The sequence below is a fragment of the Carettochelys insculpta genome, chromosome 1, assembly GCF_033958435.1.
Source record: "Carettochelys insculpta isolate YL-2023 chromosome 1, ASM3395843v1, whole genome shotgun sequence".
Lineage (NCBI taxonomy): Eukaryota > Metazoa > Chordata > Testudines > Carettochelyidae > Carettochelys > Carettochelys insculpta.
The window spans coordinates 279586402-279606671 of NC_134137.1; the positions used below are offsets into that span (position 1 = coordinate 279586402).

At 49.4% G+C, this 20270-nt stretch overlaps 2 protein-coding genes across 4 annotated transcripts in view; one reads left to right on the forward strand and one right to left on the reverse strand.

Moving 5' to 3' along the window:
• Positions 1-10068, forward strand: part of KCTD17 (potassium channel tetramerization domain containing 17) — a 29183-nt gene extending 19115 nt beyond the window's left edge. Inside the window, exons 6-7 of one of the 3 annotated variants that reach the window (XM_075008593.1) lie at positions 1940-2025; positions 9170-10068. In XM_075008593.1, coding sequence (XP_074864694.1) covers positions 1940-1987 — 48 coding nt within the window. In that variant the 3' untranslated portion in view covers positions 1988-2025; positions 9170-10068. Of the gene's footprint in view, positions 1-1094; positions 1107-1939; positions 2026-8416; positions 8554-9169 lie in introns of those variants that run through there. The other 2 variants (XM_075008603.1, XM_075008618.1) reach the window with 2 other exon arrangements.
• Positions 1-20270, reverse strand: part of TMPRSS6 (transmembrane serine protease 6) — a 29519-nt gene that overhangs the window by 7574 nt on the left and 1675 nt on the right. Inside the window, exons 4-14 of the mRNA XM_075008539.1 lie at positions 19759-19943; positions 16010-16051; positions 14991-15195; positions 13458-13594; positions 12319-12431; positions 11294-11403; positions 9322-9467; positions 8278-8376; positions 3067-3180; positions 1935-2051; positions 1077-1245 (exon numbers count right to left, since the gene is read on the reverse strand). Coding sequence (XP_074864640.1) covers positions 1077-1245; positions 1935-2051; positions 3067-3180; positions 8278-8376; positions 9322-9467; positions 11294-11403; positions 12319-12431; positions 13458-13594; positions 14991-15195; positions 16010-16051; positions 19759-19943 — 1437 coding nt within the window. The remainder of the gene's footprint in view (positions 1-1076; positions 1246-1934; positions 2052-3066; positions 3181-8277; positions 8377-9321; positions 9468-11293; positions 11404-12318; positions 12432-13457; positions 13595-14990; positions 15196-16009; positions 16052-19758; positions 19944-20270) is intronic.

The window sequence follows — 20270 nt, forward strand, 5'->3', positions numbered from 1 at the left end:
CCGCAGAAGCAGCCAGAAGCCCTGGGCTAAGGGCTGCTGCCCACGGTGACCATAGAGCCCCGCAGGGGCTGGAGAGAGAGCATCTCTCAACCCCCCAGCTGATGGCCGCCATGGAGGACCCAGCAATTTCGACGTTGCGGGACGCGGATCGTCTACACGGTCCCTACTTCGACGTTGAACGTTGAAGTAGGGCGCTATTCCTATCTCCTCATGAGGTTAGCGACTTCGACGTCTCGCCGCCTAATGTCGAAGTTAACTTCGAAATAGCGCCTGACGCGTGTAGACGCGACGGGCGCTATTTCGAAGTTGGTGCCGCTACTTCGAAGTAGCGTGCACGTGTGGACACAGCTCTTGTGTGTGTGGGAGTGTGTCTCCAGCTGGAAAGCTTCTCTGGACAGCAATTATCTCTCTGTGGTGTTTGCCTGAGTCCCCAGTACAACGGAACTCCTATTTTAAATAAGGTCCATGGCTGTAAGCAATATAGAATTATTATTACAAGGCATAGTACTGCTAGGGGGCTGTGACTTGAGTGACAAAGCTTGAGGTCTACTTTAAATGGAAGGATTCCCAACAGGTGGCAGTTCATCACAGGCCTAACACCTGTCTGGTGAGGAACCAATGGGCTGGTAGCTTGAAAGTCACCAACGCTCTCATCCCACAAAGCTATGCCAGGCTTCCCCCCGGTCAGTCCCCATTTATGCTTTTCTAGTACGAAGGAGAAAAGTCCAACTGTGTATGTTTGTAGGGTTCACATGACCATGAGGGCGCTGCTAACACTGGCCAGAGCCAAGCACAGGCTGGATGGGAGCTATGCAAGCCTCTCTCCCCTCTGTGCCTTCCCACAGCACCTCGGCACCTCCCTGCTACCACAGTCCTGTCCTCATATACATATTCCCAGCAGGGCTCCCCAGTCCCAACTTCCTTGCTCTAGCTCTGAGCCACTACTGTCAAATGTTCAGCATGTGGCTATTCTGTGAAGAAGTTCCAAGCTCCTCTTAGTCCGAGACCCAACCGCTTTTGATTTGAAAGCAGTTTGAACTGGGTTTCCTCTACGGTGCTCTTCCCTCACCATTTACCTGTCGTCCTGGAAGCAGTGAGCAGCCGAGACCACCCAACGACTGGCGATCAGCGTTCCTCCGCAAAGATGGCTCCCGCGGACCTGCAGGCTAGCCTGCCAAGGCCACTCCGCTTCTACAGAATCGACACCACCCACAATCCGGTTCAGTGGGGCCTGCCATCCACAGTCTGAGGAGGGGAAGGTATAACAGGTCTCTCAGGAGAGAAAGAGTAGAAGGGGTCACCGTACATCATGTCTGCCCTTCCCCTTTGCTTTCCCGACTTTCCAGTCTTCCATTTACACCATTTATAGCCTCCGCCATGGACACCCTCCCTGCCACGGGCTGGAGACATTTTATAGCAGGTCCAGGCTGAGGTGACTGAAAATTCCTGTATCAGAGAGGCAGCCGTGTTAGTCTGTAGCTTCGAGAACAACGAGAAGTCTTGTAGCACCTGCTGAAGCGGGTCTTTGCCCTGAAAGCTTATGCTCCAAAATATCTGTTAGTCTATAAGGTGCCACAAGACTTCTTGTTGTTCTTGCAAATTCCTGTGTGAGGCTTTTCCCCATTCTTATGACAGCGAACCCTATGCTCCCTTTCCCACACGCTTGAGCTCAATCAGCACCAACTGGGACTCCAGTTGTGGGAGCTTCCTCACAGCCATGCCTCATCCATGCTAGTTGGTGCTCCTTTCATGGGAACTGCCCCCCTCAGAATGGCACCTCATTACCGGCAGCCATGACTCCAGCAGTGCCAACCAGGGCTGTGGCAGAATGAAATTCCTCACAGCTGTGCCCAGCCATCACCATTCTGAACTCCGGCACTGAGAGCTTCCCCTCCGGCAGTGCTTAACAGAGTGCCTCTCTTCTCGCTCCTCACCACAGTGCTTCTCGTCGGACGAGTCCTTGCAGTCCGTGATGGAGTCGCACTGAGGGTTGGGTTTCTTCACACAGCTCCTGTCTGCGCACTGGTAAGTGAAAGTCCCGCAGGGGACTCCTGGAAAGATGAAGTTGGATGAAGGAGTAAAGTGGAGACTTGAATGAGGAATGGTGGATTTCAGTGGAGAACATGGGACAGCTAAAATAAAAACACATGTCAAGCCTCTGCCTTGATGAACCCCTAGATTAATAGATGGGCATGGGTGGAGGGTAATGTAGACAGCCTTCCCAAAATTGCCTATCTGCCTACTCCCCATCCGCCTGGAAAAGCAAAGTTTGTGGCATTGCAGCCTGGTTCCCCAGCAGTCTGGGAAGGTTGTGGCTGGGGTGTGGCAGCCCCAGCCCTCCAAGTGACTAGGAAGGATCCGATTGGAGTTGGACAGGACTTGGTTCATGCTGGCGAGGGGAAAGGTTGCTCAAGGGATGGGGCTTCAGGCAGAAAGGACAGGGCTGGGGCTTGCCTTCCCCATCTAGGCCTTTGCCCGCTGCTCATGGGGGTGGGCATTTCCTCAGTAATACCCTTCATCCAGCTAGATTTTAGTTAGCCGGATGATCGCTTATCATGGGTATGGCCAAGTTTCTTGTGGTCCCATAAAGTTTGTTTCCAGCCACCAGCCCTGGCTCTCAGAGTTCTGTGCTGTTACTTAGCTGAAATTTACCCCTAAATGTCTGCTCAGAGCCCAGCAAGCAGTGGAAGTGTTGGTGGTGTGCTAGACACTATTGACCTCCTGGGGGCCAGGAAATTCTCTTGTTCAGCACCAGCCACGTCCCAACGGTGCCAGACAAGAGAGGTTCGACCTGTCACTGTACTTTGGTGTTTGCTGGTAGACAGGGTCCTGATCCGGGGCACAGCAGAAAAATTTCAACAATAGCTTATTAAAGAGAGAAGGTGGGTGAGGTGGCATCTTTGATTGGACCAACTGCTCACCAGCAAAAGCTGGTCTGATAAAAGTTGTTACCTCACCCCCGTTGTCTCTCTCACAGCTTGAGACTGACCTGGCTACTGCTGCACTATATGCATGGCTAGCTGGTAGGGGGAAGTTGAGCCCTCCCCAGCAGTCTCCCCTCCCTACCTTCATTGCACTGTTCCTCGTCACTCCCGTGGAGGCAGTCCAGGTGTTCGTCACAGACCTTGGTGAACTCTATGCACGTGCTGTCCTCCTGGCACTGGAACTTTGCTGAGCACACTATGACCAAAGCCCCAGGAGCCACGGGGGGCGGGTTTCAGAGCAGCAAGGTGGAGGGAAAGAGCGGGTCTGTTATCCTTGTGCAGTGCCCAGCAACAGCCACAAGGGGGTCTCGACGGGCACCAGCATGCACTATTTGGTTGGGGCAGAGTGGTGTAGGAACTTGTGCAGGTTTGCACTACAGCGGCAATGAGCCTTCCCGCCAGGGTTAGGGTTGCTGCCCTTCTAATGGCACAAAACTGAACACCTTTGTCCTGCCCCTCCCGCAAAGCTTTGCCTTGGCTCCACCCCTTCCATTAGGCCCCACCCTCCTCACTCCTTCCCTCGTCCCCCTCCCTGCCTTTCACCAGGCTGGGATAGGAGGTTGGTGCGTGAGGGCTCCAGCTGGGGGTGCGGGTTCTGGTGTGGGGCTGGGGATGAAGGGTTTGAGGTGTGGGAGGGGCTCAGGGCTGGGGGATGAGATGCAGGGCAGAGGGCTATGGCTGCAGGTTCGTGCTGTAGGATGGGCCCAGGGACAAGGAGTTTGGGGTGCAGGAGAACCCCTGTGCTAAGTTTGAGGGGTTCAGGGTGTGGGAAGGGGCTTGGGGTTGGAACAGAGGTTTGGGGCATGGGGAGGGTGTGGGGTCCGGAAAGTACTTAAGGAGATTCCCAGGGAAACAATTAGCAGGTCCCTGAGGTTCATGGGCAGGGGGCCAGGGAGACTCCATGTGCCACCGGTGCTCACAGGTACTGCCCCTGCAGCAACCATTGGTTGCAGTTCCCAGCCAATGGGAGCTGCATTACCGATGTTTTGTGGGTGGGACAGTGCACAGCACCTCCCTGGCCCCTTGTATGCCTTAGAGTCACAGGGACCTGCTGGACCCAGGAGCCATGTGTGACTATAAGGTCTGGTGCAACTACCTTAAAGTAAATTCGTAAATGAGACTGTTTTGTGAGACTTTCAAAAGCGTTCCTAAAATCAAGATCTGCTATGTCCACAGCTTATCCACTAGGTCAGTAAGCCTGTCAAAGAAGGAATCTAACTTGGTTTGGCATGCTTTGTTCTTGACAAATCCACGCTGGCTATTCCTCATAATCCTATTGTCCTCTAGGTGGTTACACACTGATTGTTTAATAGTGCGTTCCGGTATCTTTCCAGGTACTGAAGTGAGGTTGACTGGTATATAATTCCAGGGGCCTTGTTTGTTCCTCTTTTTAAGGATAAGTACAGTTTGTTCCTCTCTAGTCCTCTGGGACTTCGCCCATTATCCATAAATTCTCGAAGATACATGCCAGCAGCTCCGAGATTACATAACTAGAGGAAGCAGGTACCCCGAGGATGAATTTCCCCAGGTTCTGCTGAAGAGAGTGGAATGCCCCCGGGTCCATACTAAGACTGATGTTTAGTTTTTTATATATATATATATATATATATATATATATATATATATATATACACGTATAATATATAATTGAGAGAGAGCAGTGAGATGGCAACATTTGCAACTGCTGCAAAATTATTTTGGTTAGTGAAGATTCAAGACAACTGCAGCAAATTTCAGAGAGCAGCTGGATAGCAGATTAAACAAATTGTTAACAAATGCTCAGTAATGCATCTAGGAATTAAAAAGCTTGGTCTGTTTTGAATTAACTAACCACGCAGGAAAAACTCTTGGATGTCATCCTAGATAGCTCACTGAAAGCTTCCAATCAGTGTACAGCTGGGCTCAAAGGGTATGTCTACGCTACGTTGTAAACCGAGGGCTGTGGGATATGGGCTTAAGGATTTGGTGTTGGCAGCCCATGATGAGTGTCCACATTGCATTGTAAACCTGGGCTTATAATTGCTGGTCACAGGGCTCCCAGCTGTGCTAACATGTCCACGCTGTAGACATTCTGTATCAAGTCTGTGGTTAGAGCTGCATCTGAAGTGCAAAATGACAGGGCCTAGATCTGATTCATAGCTGGACTCTAAGGCTATATCTAGATTACTGGGATGTGTTGACAGAAGCTTTGTCAGAAGATACCTTCCGAAAAAACTTCTGTCTACAGATCATGGCCAAACTGCCAAGCGGATCACAAGAGCGATCTGCTTTGTCAAAAGAGAGCGGCCAGACTGCCTGGCCACTCTCCCGACAAAATGGCCAACTGGACGCACAGGAGACAAGGCTGCCTGGTGTCCCAGAAGCCTTGTCTCTTGACAGAGGGCCCCCTAGAATGTCCAGACCAACTTTATGCCAACAGAGGCGTTATGCCTCGTGGGGAGTGGGAAAAGACTTTTGATAAAATGCTGCATTTTGTCAATTTACTATTAAGAGAACGCCTTGGGACTCTTGATGCTCCCCAGGTTTTGTTGACAAAATGCCAGATAAAAGGCCTGGAAAAATCTGGGATGGGAAAAACAGATATTTAAAAGACAGGGGCTGTTTGGTTTAGAGACGAGATGAAAAGGAGGAGACTTGCTAGGCATGCAGGATAATGAATGTGATGGAGGAGGCAAATCAGGCTGCTTCTATTTACCCTTTTTAATAATACCAGGACACAGAGACACTGAGTGAAACTGAAATGCTGCCCATTTGTAATAGAAAAAAGGAAATGTCTTTTTATATCCAATTCCTCATTGGCCTGTGGAACTCACAGCCCCAAGATACCACTGAGGCCAAGAACTCAGACTTTAAAAACAGAAGGCCCTATCATGATCATCTAGTCTGACGTCCTGCACATTCCAGGCCACACAACTTCACTCAGCCACTCCTGTAATAAATTTATATGTTCTGATTCACTGGAGTGCTCAGATTTTGATTTCAAGTTACAGAGAATCCACTATTCACCCTAGTTCAAACCTGCAAGGGCCCCATGCCCCACGCTGCAGAGAAGGTCAGTGACACACCCCTCCCTGCAGGATCTCTGACAATTTGATCTGGGGAGGAAGGAGGAATTCTTTCTTGCCCCCAGATATGTTGATCAGTTAGATCCAGAGCATGTAGCTGAGACCTACCAGACAGATTTGTGGGAGAGAATTCCCTGCAGTAATGCAGAGCCTTACTAATCTAGTGACCCATCACACTTGCCTTGGGAGATATTTACTAACTGCAGAGGTGGCTGAGCTATGTGCCCCTGTAGGCAGTCTCACCATACCATCCCCTCCATAAACTTATCCAGCTCAGTCTTAAACCATGTTACATTTTTCCTCCTACTACTCTGCTTGGAAGCCTGTCTAATTTCAGACCTGCACTTACTGATGACCAGTTTATATCTATTTGTTGTTGTTTCCAATATTGGCCTCTAATGTAAATAATTCCACTCCCTCCCTTATGTTTATCCCTCTGCTGTATTTACAGAGAACAATCATATCTCCCCTTCGCCTTCATTTGGTTAGGCTGAACCAGCCAAACCCCATGTGTTCTCTCAAAGTAGGTTTTCCATTCTTTTAATCATTTTCATGGCCCTTCTCTGCATGCGGTCTAATTCGAAATCATCGTAATAGGGTTTGAAAAAGGATTAGACATCTATGTAAAGAGAATATCCACAGCTACATAAGACATTGGAGGAAAACAACAAGAGATATAAACCCTTATGCTTCAAAGTACTGAGCAACAGAGTTAGAAAGAAACTTCCTGTAGGGAGAGGATTATTCAGTATCTTTCCGCAATAAGGTTTGCTGCACCCTTTTCTGAATCATCTGGTGGTGGCCATTGTCAGAGACCAGGTACTAAACTAAACAGAATCTTGTCTGATCCAGCACTGAGGTTCTTGTGTTCTGAGCACAAGACCGTGAGCTTGACAGGAGGTCTGGAACAGCAGGGAAAAGGTTTTGCATGCCAGAGCTAACAAGCATGGGCGGTGTTGGGCAGAGGCTCCATGGTCTGATGCCCTGTGGATGGGACTAGCATCTGAGAATGCCAGAATTCTAGTGCCAGTTCTGCCCCTGCTTTGCTGGGTGTCCTTGTCCAAATAATCTAACCTCCTTCTTGTTGTTCTCTCCATCTATAGTAATACTAAGAATACATTACAGGGCAGTTGGGAGAGATCATTAGATGGTATGCGCAAGTGGTTTGAAAATACAAAGCATTTGTGAGAGGATGTACTCCCCCACACTGGCTCACCAAGAGCTATATTAGGCCAATTGGCCAATTAAGCTGCAAACAACAGAGTTGTGTGGAGGGAGCTAATTAGAAGGAAGGTTCCCTGGGAGGGAATAGGCAGGGTTCCTCTAATGCCAGAAGGCTGGCAACAGTGAGGAGGAAGAGGAGGGAGGAAGCCTGCAGCCCTTCTCCCTGAGGTAAAGCGAAAGGAAGGGGAGAAAAAAGGACAGTTGGCAGGAGCCCAGGGGTGAAAGCAGTAAGTGGTGAAGATGCAGATGTTAACTGTTCACTACAGAGCTCTGGACTGGAGCCCACAGTAGAAGGTGGGTCTGGGTTCCCCTACCGTCCACGCCAGAGTGTCATTGCTACAGGCAGAGGTTACAAACACACCCAGTGTCATTGCAGTGCAAGTTCAGGAAGGCTGCTGGCCTGAGAGAACTAATGCCCACAATGGCCAGCAGGATGTGCCACCCAGCAGGGAGTTGGCAGAGCAGCCTGGGACAACCAGGTGTGGAACAGCAGGTGGGGCTATTGGCCAGGACTGAGAGTCACTGGCAGAGCTGAGGTTCACTGGCAGGGCGGGTAGAGGAGTGCTGCAGGCTGCAAAAGGGATTGATTTGGGGAAACTGTAGATCATGGTGTATGGAAACTGCTTTTCTACTGCTTCTCTTTGTGGGGCCAGCGGTCTTTCGGGGATAGGTGGCCAAGAGAGTGGAGCCGGAGGAGCTGGCGTATATTGTGCTTGGCGTCTCGCTTTCTAACAGACTAAAGCAGCGTGATTCAGGTGGGCTGGCAAGTCAGTGCCTGACACAAAGACTGGGCTCCTGTGTAATCAGGCAGCTGTCTTGGTTATTCTCGCCCACTTGGCTGGCGCACTAAGATCTCTGTGGGGTTCTCCGGTCTCCCCCCAGAGATCCCCCCTTAAGAGAACTGGATTTAGACCACAAAGACCCAATTCTCTGTGCGGGAAGGGGTCAACTTGGGCTGCAAACTATTGAGGAGTGAGAGGAGGTAGCAATAATGGCTCACTCACCACAGTTTCTCTCATCCAGTCCATTGGGGCAGTCTTTGACCCCATCACAGGCTGGGACGCACAATCCATTGACAGAACAGAGGAACTCCCCAGGACAGGCTAAAAAAAATCACAAAGGAATGCTTAATCCCCTTTACAGGACCTCCTAAAAGCAAAATCCTGAGGCTGGAGCATGTGTGAATACCTTGCCAGCTCTGCTCTGCAGTATTTCCGAAGTCCTGTGTAATGGCAGCCCACGGCATTGGTGCACACGGACCCTGCCTGGGCAACTGAGGTATTGATAGTGTGCACCCTATGCTGGGGACCAGGAAATAAAGAGCGGTCTCTCAGCAGAGCTCCTGGGAGCTACCCTGGTATTATACCCTGCCTCCCCAGGCATGATGCCAACTGGAATACTGGGATAGATTCCCTGGAGGCCTGTTACAAAACCCTGGTCAGGGACCTGAAAGAGGTAGCCCCATGATACTCAGAGAGCATATAGAGAGGGACTGTGTGAACTGCCCAGTACTGCCCAGTAATATGAGACAGGCTCCGTGTGTGTGTGTGTGTGTGTGTGTGTGTGTGTGTGTGTGTGTGTGTGTGTGTGTGTGTGTGTGTGTGTGTGTCCCAGGCTTTGTCTTTCCCTCTGTCTCACACACGAATTCCCAGGGAAAGCAGGAAATAACTCTCCAGGAGCCTTTGTGATTGAAACAAAGTCATTTCAAGTTAAAATAAGCTAAGACATCTAATTCCAGGGCCAGCAGAGTAATACCGAGGCAGATTCAAGCCTGCCTGTTCCTGAGTCCACAGTCCTTCAATGCCTCTGTGAGCTTTGCATGATTGAATGTTGTGCACATTGCATGTCTGTGCTTCAGAGTGGAGTGTTCACATGTATTCATGTATGTGCCTATAGGTGAGCCTGTCTCTGGGATGTGGCATGTGTGTGGCTCTCAACATGTGCCAGTACGGAGCCTGAGAAAAGCTACTGGTGACTGGATAGCAGTGAGAGCTGCAGAGCTACATTCTCATTCGGCCTCGCCATGCTGTAAAGACCCTTGTACTTACGATCAGATTGATTATATAGGCTGTAGGCAGCCTGCACTCCAGGTCCGGTTAAGGAGATCTGAGAGGAGAAGCTGATGGTGATGCCAGAAGAAGACACAACAGGAATTCGCTCAGCATAGGCTTGCAGGGTCCGCAGCCCACACAACCTTATGGAGAAATACAGGCAGGATATCTCCGTGTCTGGGTGAAGTGAGGAGGAAGGGATGTGATTCTCCTGGGAAAAACAGTTTTGGGGCAGGAAGGTTCCACAGGAATTGGGGTCTGGTCCATGAGAAAGAAAATCCCCAAGCACTGAGAGAGCAGAGATGGGGAAACACCCTCAGTATGTTTTGGGGATATGAAGTGAAGACACAGAAAAAAGGGGGGATGCCCTTGGAAATGTAGGGCAGCCAGGTTTTTTCAGCAGCCAGGCCATCCTGCACCATGTTTGGCTCTCCACAGCCCCACCACTTAGCTTCTCAGCTGGAACGGCCACAAGACAGAGCAACTTGAGACATCACTGGTTTTACACTATGTGTAATCAAGATAAAGGCTGGCCCCAAGTGAAGAGAGAAAGTGAAACGTGTGAGGAGGCAGCCCTAGAGACAGAGGGAAAGGAAAAAGAGACATTCTAAGGGGAGAATGGGGAGAATTTGAAAGGAAGGCCTCAGTAAACACCATTTAAAGTTAGTGAGGGACGTGTGTAATGGTTCTGAGCTGAACAGCTTTGGGGACAATATAATGGAACTGGCAATAAAAAACAGCCAAAGGGAATTGGTGTCATGAGTGTTCTTTTGCAAGTGGGACATATTTTATATACAGTCCACAAACCCTGACTTTGCTCTGTTACCTTGACCTAAATCCAGAATGACTCCACTTTCTTTGGAGGCATTAATCCTGATTTAGGTAAGAGCAGAATTTGGGCTATTTCTGTACTGGCTTTCCTAAATGCTCCTGCCCTAGCTGTTTCACATGGTGAAATAAGAATTAGACAGGCTGTACTAGGAAGAGAGGCAGGAAAAGGTACATGTGAGGAAGGGGTGTAAGTAGAGGGGAAACTGGTGAAATGAGACATATGAGAGGGCTGTTGCTGATGACAGGAGCTGAGGGAGAATAGGCTGAGATGCCAACAAGGGCAAGTTGAAGGTCATTGGATTGGGTCCAAATGCAGAGAGGTGGTGAGGTCAGGTAAGCAGCAGAGACAAGGTCTGCAAGGTCAGTTGGACAAGTCCCACAGAGATTTTAACATTCAAAGGGCAAGTTTGAACAGGCTCCTGAAGGGACAGTGGAGCCAGCAGGAGGGGTCTGAGGCTGGCAGTGTTTCTTTTACCCTGGGAGAAGGTGGGACTGCTGCAGCTGGTACATAATGGCAGCTGAGCCTAGGGAGGCCCCAGAGGCGTTTTTATAGAAGGGAGTTTTTATAGGCAAAGCAGGAAGAGGCAGCGACTCGGAAGCGGAATTGTGCGGAGGAGGACTCGAGGCAGCGGCACACACAGACGCTACTGCAGAGGTGGTGATAGGCACATTTGCAAACACAAGAGGTGTAGGAGGTTGCCAGGGCTGCACACAGTGGGAAGAAGTCTGCTTTATACAGCACAAGGAAGAAGGGAAGCTGGCAGAGACACTGGGGAGGTTTGAGGATGCTGCCTTTGGCCAAGAGCAGCACTTTTCTCTCCCAGATGTTTCGCTGAAGGAAACAGAGGCAAAGGCACATATTTACTTGGTCAAGCTAGGCAGTGAATGGGCAAGAAGGAGTCATTAGAGCTTTGAAAAAGATAGGCACAACTGAGTGCCCATCAGCACAGAGAGCAGTTGTTACAATGAAAGGCAGAGATCAAATGGCTGAGTGGGAGCAAGTAGGTAGAGCTGGCAAATGTCTCCTAGCAGGAAACTCCTCCTTCAGAGCTGTGGTCTGGCTGAACGAAATGGCTGAGGGGAGAATTCAGACTCAGGGAGAAGAAAGTTGCGACTGGGCCTGCGAAGTGACACACACCTTCTGTTCTGAATAATCCACTGGCCTTGAGTACATGGCAGATCAAACTTCTGTCTGCTCAAAGCGTAGGCGTCAAACCACAGGACAACTCCATAGTCGAGAGATGGCACCTGTGTGGAGAGTGGTCCACAAACAGAGCTGAGCAAGCTGCATTTCCATTCAACCAAATGGGACCCAGCATGAGTAGAATGAAAGCAAATGGGACAGCAGTGAATTCACAAAGTGCCAACCTGGCAAGAGTTAGGCACGGTCTACACAGGCAGTAGGCTGCTGCCCCGTATGGCCATTGTCTTAATCCTGAAGTGTGGTACCCTCTGTCATGCCAGGCCTGCCTCTAAGAGCTCCACCCACCCCAACACCTCCGTCATGGCTTCCAACTCTCCCTGCCTGATCAGTCCTACCTTCGCCTAAAACACTTTTCCTAGGGCACCTCCATCACAACTGCCTATTCCAGGCCTAGAGCCTACTCCCAAACCCGCCAAAGCACCTCAGCCCTGCCATGTAGGAGCCCTGCTGTTCCAGACCTAGGGCCTGGCACATAGGTGTGCCGATGCACTTCTTCTCATCCCTGCAGCTCTGGCGTCGGGCCTGGTTGAACTGAGACTGGCCGGCTGTGACTGAGTAGTGATTTTGTCTGATAGTCACAACTCCAGGTTGGACGTCTAGGCTGAGAAGAAATGAAGCCAGAACTGGAAGCACCATAGGACAATGTTTCTCAACCTTTTTCTTACCAAAAACCACTCTTCTAAAACCTTCCTCCCATATAGGTGGGGAGGCCCTTCCATTTAGCCTTACTGGAAGAGCTGGGTGGCTGCACCCTCGTGAATTTCCAGTTGAGACCCATTACTGTAGGCTCAGCAGAGACAAAGCTGCGTGGCCTTCAGCCCCCTGTGCCATGCCAGTCTGAATGGAGCAGGCACTGCCACACAGCAGTGGTGAGGGGGAAAGGTGCCCTGGAGCTCTCTCCACAGCCTCTGTGTGGTAAGGTCTGGCTGGGGAAAGAGAGGGGGCGAGGGGGTTCTCACCATCATGTGCCAGGTGCACTGTGTGTTGGGGGAGTAGTAGCTTGGGTAGTGGGGAGTGCTGATCTTCCCCTGCAGCTCCAGGCCTCCCTGCAGCGTGAGATTCAGCTGGCAGTCTGAAAACACAAACACCCACCCCCACGGGTCAGCTGGGCATCAGGCTGGGCAACCGGGATCCTCCCCTGCGGCAGAAAAGAGTGATGCGCCCCACCCCCGAGATAAGGAAGCAGGAAGGTGTGGGCCAAGTGTTTGTTAGAGACACATGCAACTGTTTGCTGTGGGCCTGGGAACTGACATTGTGCTTTCCCAGCTGTGTTCGCTGGGAAACCAGGGACACCCCCACTCTCGCAAAGGGGCCCCTTCGAGGCCAGCAGCAGAGAGCTCACTACAGGGCTGTGCCACCTTCCCACGGTGAGTGCATGCTGGGCAGAGTGGGGGGCTGCTGGGTAAGGGGTGCAGGTCAAGAGATATCGAGAGACCTGAGCTAGGGAAAAGGGCAGTGGCAGAGCACACACGAGTGAGTGGCTGAAAAATAAGAAGTGGGAAGGGCTCCGCAGACTGTGCTGTCGTGAGCTAAGCCGGGGTCAGGCGTGGCTCACGTTAGCTTGGGAGACCAAGTGTGGATTGAGCTGAAGGAAGCAGTCTCACTGCTGAAACAGGTGCTGCTCTGACTCAGAGCCATTGCTTCAGCCTGGCATGAGGGGTTACGGAGATGTCCATGTTGCCTCCTGCCAACTGGGGGAAACCCAACCCCTGCTGCTGCTCATGGCTATTAAAGATCCCACATCGCTGTGCGCTGCCTTCTCCTGGCCAATCTCCCACAGGAGTCCCTGTTGCTTTAGCTGGATGCAGGGGCTCCTCCCTTCTGCTTATCTCCATCCTTTTTTGGCTACCATCACTGGTGAATCAAAGTGCCTCACAATCTTCAGTGAATTCCTATTTCAAGCCCTTGTGCAGTGTTCCTATGTGCTGTGAAGCAGCTGCCACTTCCCTCTCAGTTCCCCCTCAGTGGGCAGCATTCTGCCGTGGTGAGTGATCTGCAGAACACACGTCAGACTGTGAGGCTCCCTGAGAAGGGATCGGAACTGTGCGGGCTCCCCTACCGCCTTTCCTCTCCACACAATCCCTCCAGCCTTCCTCACCTACAGCAGGCACAGCCTGAGCAGCGAGAATGAAAGGGTCGTAGTAGCTGTACATCGCTTTCTTCCACACCACAGACATAACCGGGCCTGAAGAGAGGACTTCCACCACCGGCTCCTGACGGCTGCAGCCATAGAATCTAAGTGGCGAGAGAGAGCAGGGAGTGTGAAAGAGAAGGGCAGAGAGGAAAGGAGGAGCACGGGGTGGGGTGGGGTGGAGAGATGAGAAAGAGGGGATGGGGTTATTCAGACCTTTAATAACGTCAGTAGGTATAGAGAGGTAGCTGTGCTAGTGAAAATGAGAAGTCCATTTCAGCAAAAACAACAAGGAGAACTGTGACATCTTAAAGACTAACGAATTTATTCGGGCGTAAGCTTTTGTGGGCTGGAAGCTTCTTCATCGGATGCATGAAGGCATCACACATCTGACCAGGCCTGTCAAGGGGGTAGGGGGTTGGGAGGGAAGAGGGCAATTGCCCCGGGGCCTGATGATTCAAAAGGTCTGGGGGTGCCTGGCTGCAGCTATTGTGTTAATGGCAGCAGCCAGAGCTCTGGACCCTTTAAATTGTCACCCAAGTGCTGGGTGGTGCTGAAGGGCTGGCAGGGGAAGGGTAACCCCCAGTCCCGCCCCTTCTGCCCAGGGTTCCACCCCTTCCAGGAGTACAGAGCTGCGCCCTTCCCCTCCCCTCCTTGCCCTGAGGCCTGGCAATTCTGCCAGCCCCCCTGCATCTGACAAAGTGGGTTGCAGCCCATGAAGCCTCGTGCCCAAATATCTGTTAGTTTGCTAGACACTAAGGCCCAGGTCCTCAAAGGTGTTTAGGCACCTAACTTTCATGGAAATCAATGGAAGTTAGGAGTTTGAAGCTCTCAGCCTAGTAAACCAAAACAAGGCACAGCCTGGAGAAAAGGGCCCAGGTCAGATGGGAAAGCATGTTCCCTCCCTCGCGTCCCCCTCCCACCAACACACCCTAGTTAGAACATTCATCTTGTCTCAAGCAGACCCCCCTTCATGAGGCCTCTGAGACCAAGGGGTACCCCCATCCCCTAGTCAAAGTAATTTTAGGCCCTTCAGAAATTCCATTCTCCCTTTCACCTTAATATGTGCCTGACCCCCTTCCTAAGGAAACGAAGAGCCAGGTCTTCAGCGGGTGTAAACTCAGGAGAGTTACACTGAAATCAGTGCAGCTGTACCAATTTACGCCTGCTAAGGATCTATCCAAGGATCGTCTTATAAGACTCTTGACTCTGAGCTTTCGGCTGGTCTGTGGAGGACTCCCATACCAGGCATTGTCCTCATGGAGCTCTTTGGTTTCTGAGGCACAGGCCCTCGTTCCCCTATCCCTGTCACTGCAGCGTTGCTGGTCTTAGTCGCCCAAACACTTGACCTAGTTTGGGTTTCTTTTTTTCTTCCTAAACTGAAGGGCTGCCTCACTAGTATCCCACAATAGTGATTTCTACAGGTGAGTCGCGCCAGCTGACTGATCTCCATCCAACACTTGCTGTGTTTGACATCACTGTCATGTGAAAGCTACCTACGAGGTGATGAGATGATTCTCCAGCGGCCCGGCCACATCATACATAGCCAACCGATCCCTGCACTCTGGGAGGGTCCACTCCAGCCGTAACTTGATCATGTGACCTTTGGGACCACGGAGGTGCCAAAGACAACTGGAGGCCAAGTAGTCAGGGCCCTTCAGCCTAAGGACTTCCTCCTCCCTGATGTGGCTGTACCTGTAGCAACCTGAATCCATGAGACAAACAAGCTAAGTGTGGGGTAAAGACTCAGCAACAAGATCGTCATTAGGCTATCAAGACAAGTATCAATACAAGCCCTTATTGCAGGGTCAGGTTCTGTGTTAGCCCAGTTTCTCCCAGTCATCCCAGTTTACTTTCACACTTTACCCTAGTTCCTTCCAGTGACAACAGTCCCCTCTCATTGGCTAGGTCCGTACTAATCATCCCGTTCTTCTAGGCAGACCTTCATGCTACTATTTCTCTTCTGTTTGCCCCAGTTTCCTTGTTCCTGGCCCCATCTTCCACCTACTGTAATTCCATTTACAGGCCATGTGGCCTGTTCTACTGCTGACTACGAATTCTCTTTGAGTTGGCAGCTCTGAAACAGAGACTGTAAGGACAGAGAAGGGTGAGTTTCCACATGCACACATCATACACGAATGCACACGCAGTGCCTAACTGCACGTGTGGCTATTATCTACAGCATTTGTGACCCTGGGTCAAATAATTCAAAAGCACTGATATGACATAAGCACCATGGCCCAGTACCTCAGAGATATTTCAGGGCCTAACTTCCACTGAAATCCATGAGAAATACCTCTCAGGATCTGAAAGTCAAGGAGAGTTAGGCTGCTAAGTCAGCATGGTGCTTTTGAAAACGTTATTCTTTGTGTGCAGCGTCTGTGTTCATGAATACAGGTCTCTTCTCTGCGTTTTTCTTGACCTCACATCTCAGGACAGTAAACAATCATTCTGGCCCTCAGCCAATTCCCCCTCCAGCAAACAAATGAACTCAAAAAGAAGGGGAAAAGGTGTCCTACCCAGAGTCGATTTCAGCACTACTATGTCTTTAACGCTGGATTCTGTTAGAAAGGAAACATACAAAAAGAGACAAAAACATAAGAGTCTGTAGTACCTAAAATCTAAGCTGTGGGATGTGCCCCTCTCCGTTCTGTGCCCCACAGCTGCCTTCTGCTGCCCTTCAAGTGCTACGCAGGGCTCCTTCGTTCTTTACCATGCCTCTTATGAAGACCTGCCTTGGTGACCTTCTCTATTGCCTGGCCTGACCAACCTGCCATGGGCCCAGTCCCTCTTATCCATGAGCTCCAGCCTGCCATGGGCCTCTCACCACCTCTGCTTGACCCTCATATGGTACTCTCCCAGGCACCTTCTCTTTTCCCACACATGTCAGTCGTTAACCTTGGCCACCGCTCCTTATCTAGACTCCAGGTAGATAAGGCCCTAATTCCTTTCCCCTCCTAACCATGTTCATTGTCATGCACTAATACCCCAGGGAACTGCCTCTCTTCCCACGCCTCCCAGGCCCTACCCTGGCTGCCTCTGTGTGACCCAACCCACTTTCCTTCTCTCTTGCTCCAACTGGAAAGAACATACCTTGTGGTGAGCAGGGAGGTGGGAGCAAAAGAATCCAAATCCCAAAGGGGATTAGACTCTTCTCAATCAGCGCCTGAATCACAGGCCTTTGAAGGCAGTAGGATTTTTTTCAAATGATTTGAATGGGCTCTGCATCTGCTCTCAAAGGGAGTCACGAATGGAAAGATACCAGCTGAAAAGGTGAGGACAGTAGGTAGGATAGGTATGACCACAAGGCCTGTGAGTTTAGCATAGTGAACACTAGCAGGATACTGCAGTCCAAGGAGATTCTTTTGCAAGAAAATCAGCAATGGGGAGTTAAGGAATCTGAGGCCCTGATCTTCCTGTTGGGAGTTTCTTGTAATTGCCGAGGCTGTGGCCACACTTGGCCAAAACTTCGAAATCGCCATGCTAATGGCCAAATCAAAGAATACTAATGAATATGCAATTCAGTGCCTCACTAGCATTAGCACACTTCTGGCCACAGTGCTTCAAATGTGCTGCTTTCGAATACGAGCAGCTCAGCTCGGCACGGCTACATGGGGGTCCTTTTCGAAAGGACCCCATGCATTTCGAAATCCCCTTATTCCTATCTGCTGATAGAAATAAGGGGATTTCGAACTTGGGGGCGGGGGTCCTTTTGAAAAGGACCTCCCGTCTGGACGAGCGGCGCAGAAGCGAAAAGCGGCAATTTCGAATTGCTGCGGCCACCAACGTGCTAATGAGGAGCTGAATATGCATTTCAGCGCTTTGTGAGTATTCTTCAAAATAGCCATTAGCATGGCTATTTTGAAGTTTTCTCTAAGTGTAGACACGGCTGCTGAGAGGCACCACTCAGGTGATAGCTTGTAGATCACCTGGTCCTCATATAGGCCAGAAAAAGCTCTGTTCAGTGGAGAGATGTTGCAGGTAGCAAGCTGGTAGTTTGAGAGTTCCTAGGGCAGGGGAAGAGAGCAGATTATATACAATTCCTAGGCAGATGGCTTACTGAGGGCAATTTTATAGAGAGCAGAGAGGCTCCTACAGTAGCCCTTGAACTGGGGAAAGGATATGATTGATACTTTGAATCTGTGTTTAAATAGGTTTTGATAGTGGCAAAATAAGCCTGAGTTCCTGAAAGAAAAGGGGGCTGAAATCATGGCTGGAGAGAGCCCGCAGGCTTGCAGATATCTGTCAGTAAAACAAGTGAGTGAAGAGTTGGTAGATCTGTCCACATACAAATCAGTGGGTTGATAAAGGAGGCACCTTGTGATAAAGAGAAGCAGCTAACGCATTTAGTAATGGTTTTCACACAGGAGCCTTTGGGTGAGGATTTTAAAACATTTTATTGCTGTCACTCAATTAAATCTCAACAATTTGTGAGGATGGAAAGAAATTGCTAACTATCCTTTATTCCCACTTCACAGATGAGTAAACAAAGACATCAGCTCAGTGCTTTGCTATAGCAGCCAGTATACCAATGGTAGAATCCTGGTGTTCTGATTTTTGCCCCGTGCTCTAAGTGCTAGACGTGCTTCCCAAGCTATCAACTCTTATTCAACTACAGCCATTTAGTTTTCAAATGTCATGGAGAAATGGAAACCCCACTAGATGACTGTGGCAATTAGAATTTAGCAAATCTAACTTTAGACACTGATAAAGCAGTGAACAAATTTGAAGGTAATGAGAGGGGAAAACTGGCAACCTTTAGAAGATAATGGTGCTGACAATCTTGATTGCTTTTTTTGATAGAATTACCAAGTTAGTGGATAAACGGAAAGCAGAAAATGCAATATAACTTGATTCTTAGTGAATCATTAGGTACCGGTTTCATGAAATCTTAATTTAAATTGCACGGAATGTGAGCACTGTCATATACAGAGCACCAGGAACTGAAATGCTACAAATAAAAGATAACTATAAATGTCAATTAATTAAACTGAGAGATGTGTTCAGTGGGCTGTTAGATTTGATCTGATTTAATATCTTCATTAATGATCTGGAAGGAGTAAAAACCATTTTAATGGCATTCACCAATGCTAAATTCAAAAAACAGCAATGAGAACAGAGAGAAAAGAACCTTGTGTAGTTAGAAATAGGGCAGGTATGTCCTGAAATTAGATGTATCTGGAAAAAAATGCAAGATAAAGTATTTAGGGGAAAATTATTGCAAATGTTATTTAATGAGAAATTTTGAAAGTTAGGAGTAACAATGATAGCAAGGTAGAGATGAGTTTGCAATGTAGTAGGGCAGAATTAAAAACAAAACAAACACATACCTAACCTTTTGGGCTCCATACACAGAAGTAGCACATCAGAGAGTAAGGAGGGAACAATAACACTATGAGCTTCATCCAAATCCCAGTGCCATCAATGGTTATTTTTGTCCACTGATGTTATGGACTTTGGATTAAAGCCTATCAAGGACCTGAACTATCAAGTGCAGTTCTGGGGACCTCAGTCCCAGGACACTTGAACAGGCTTTAGAGTTGCCATCCCCATAGGATTGGCTGGGGTCCCCAGTAATTAAAGATTTTTTTTTAAGTTAAAGATTATCATGTGATTAAATCTCCAGGAATACATCCAACCAAAACTGGCAGTCCTTGGCCACGATCTCTGTTTTGTGCACTGATTAAAAAAAATCTTGAAATCAATGCAAGGAATTGAAATGACAGAAATATTCCAAGCATTGTGAAATAAAACTGTAATCTGAATATGTTACATTCAGTTCTGTTCTCAATCTATCTGAGACTGGAAAAATTTCCCAGGGCATGTCCCGATTGCTTGGACATTTGAAAATAAACTGAGTAAAGCTACAAAAGATATAGTGTGGGGAACAACTGTATTTGCTAAAGTGGAAGGAAGAGGCAGAGGCAAGGACGAGATGGTTCCTGGTCAATCACTGCCAGCTCCGTCTCTGAGTTTATAATTCTTCAGGGACATAACCAAATTTTCTGAAAGGTGCGTCCTGTGCAAGGAGGAAACCATCTAATTCCCCTGTCCTGTTATCTGCCCCTCTCTAGCATACGCTTTACCCTTCCACTTCTCTTCCCCTCAGCTCCCTTCCTCTCCCTGTCTTTAATACACTCCTCTTTTTGTTTCTCCTTCCCCTTCAGTGATGCCATTTGGCCTGCCCGCTCAGCCTGCCTGCAGCAATTTATAGGCCTCAGCCCCTGATTCTGAAAGTTCAGGTCACACCTAGATGGCTCTTACTTACCCAGCAGAACCAGAGAGTCTGGGTCAACCTGGTACTCTGTCTGGTAAGAGAAGCTTCTGGTACTATTGGTGATGGCGAGAAGCTCTCTGCAGAGAGTCATGTTCACCCTCTCAGCTGTCATCTCCTTGTGCTGACTTTCAGGGATTTGAAGGGCGAACCAGAAGAAGAAGGTAAGGGACCCTTCCCTAGCAGGGAGATAGCAAATTAATTTCTGTCATCCTTTTCATCTCAAGGGAGTTCACTGCTGGTGAGAGTCCCCTCACTGCTAGCTCTGGAAACAGATCCACTCCCCTGTTTAGCTGCAGCTCAGAGATACCAGTGCAAGCGCTCCAAAGCATACCACACCACCAATGTATCTCAGGCCTGACCTAGAGAGGTCCACCTTCAGTGGAACAGAAAAGCCAGTGTGTCCATCACCCATTCAATAGCTGGTCATTGTGCTGAGAAAGCCATCTTGTGCCACTGGCAAGGATGGTTTTAACGATCTGTACACCTGCTCCTCTAGAAACTAG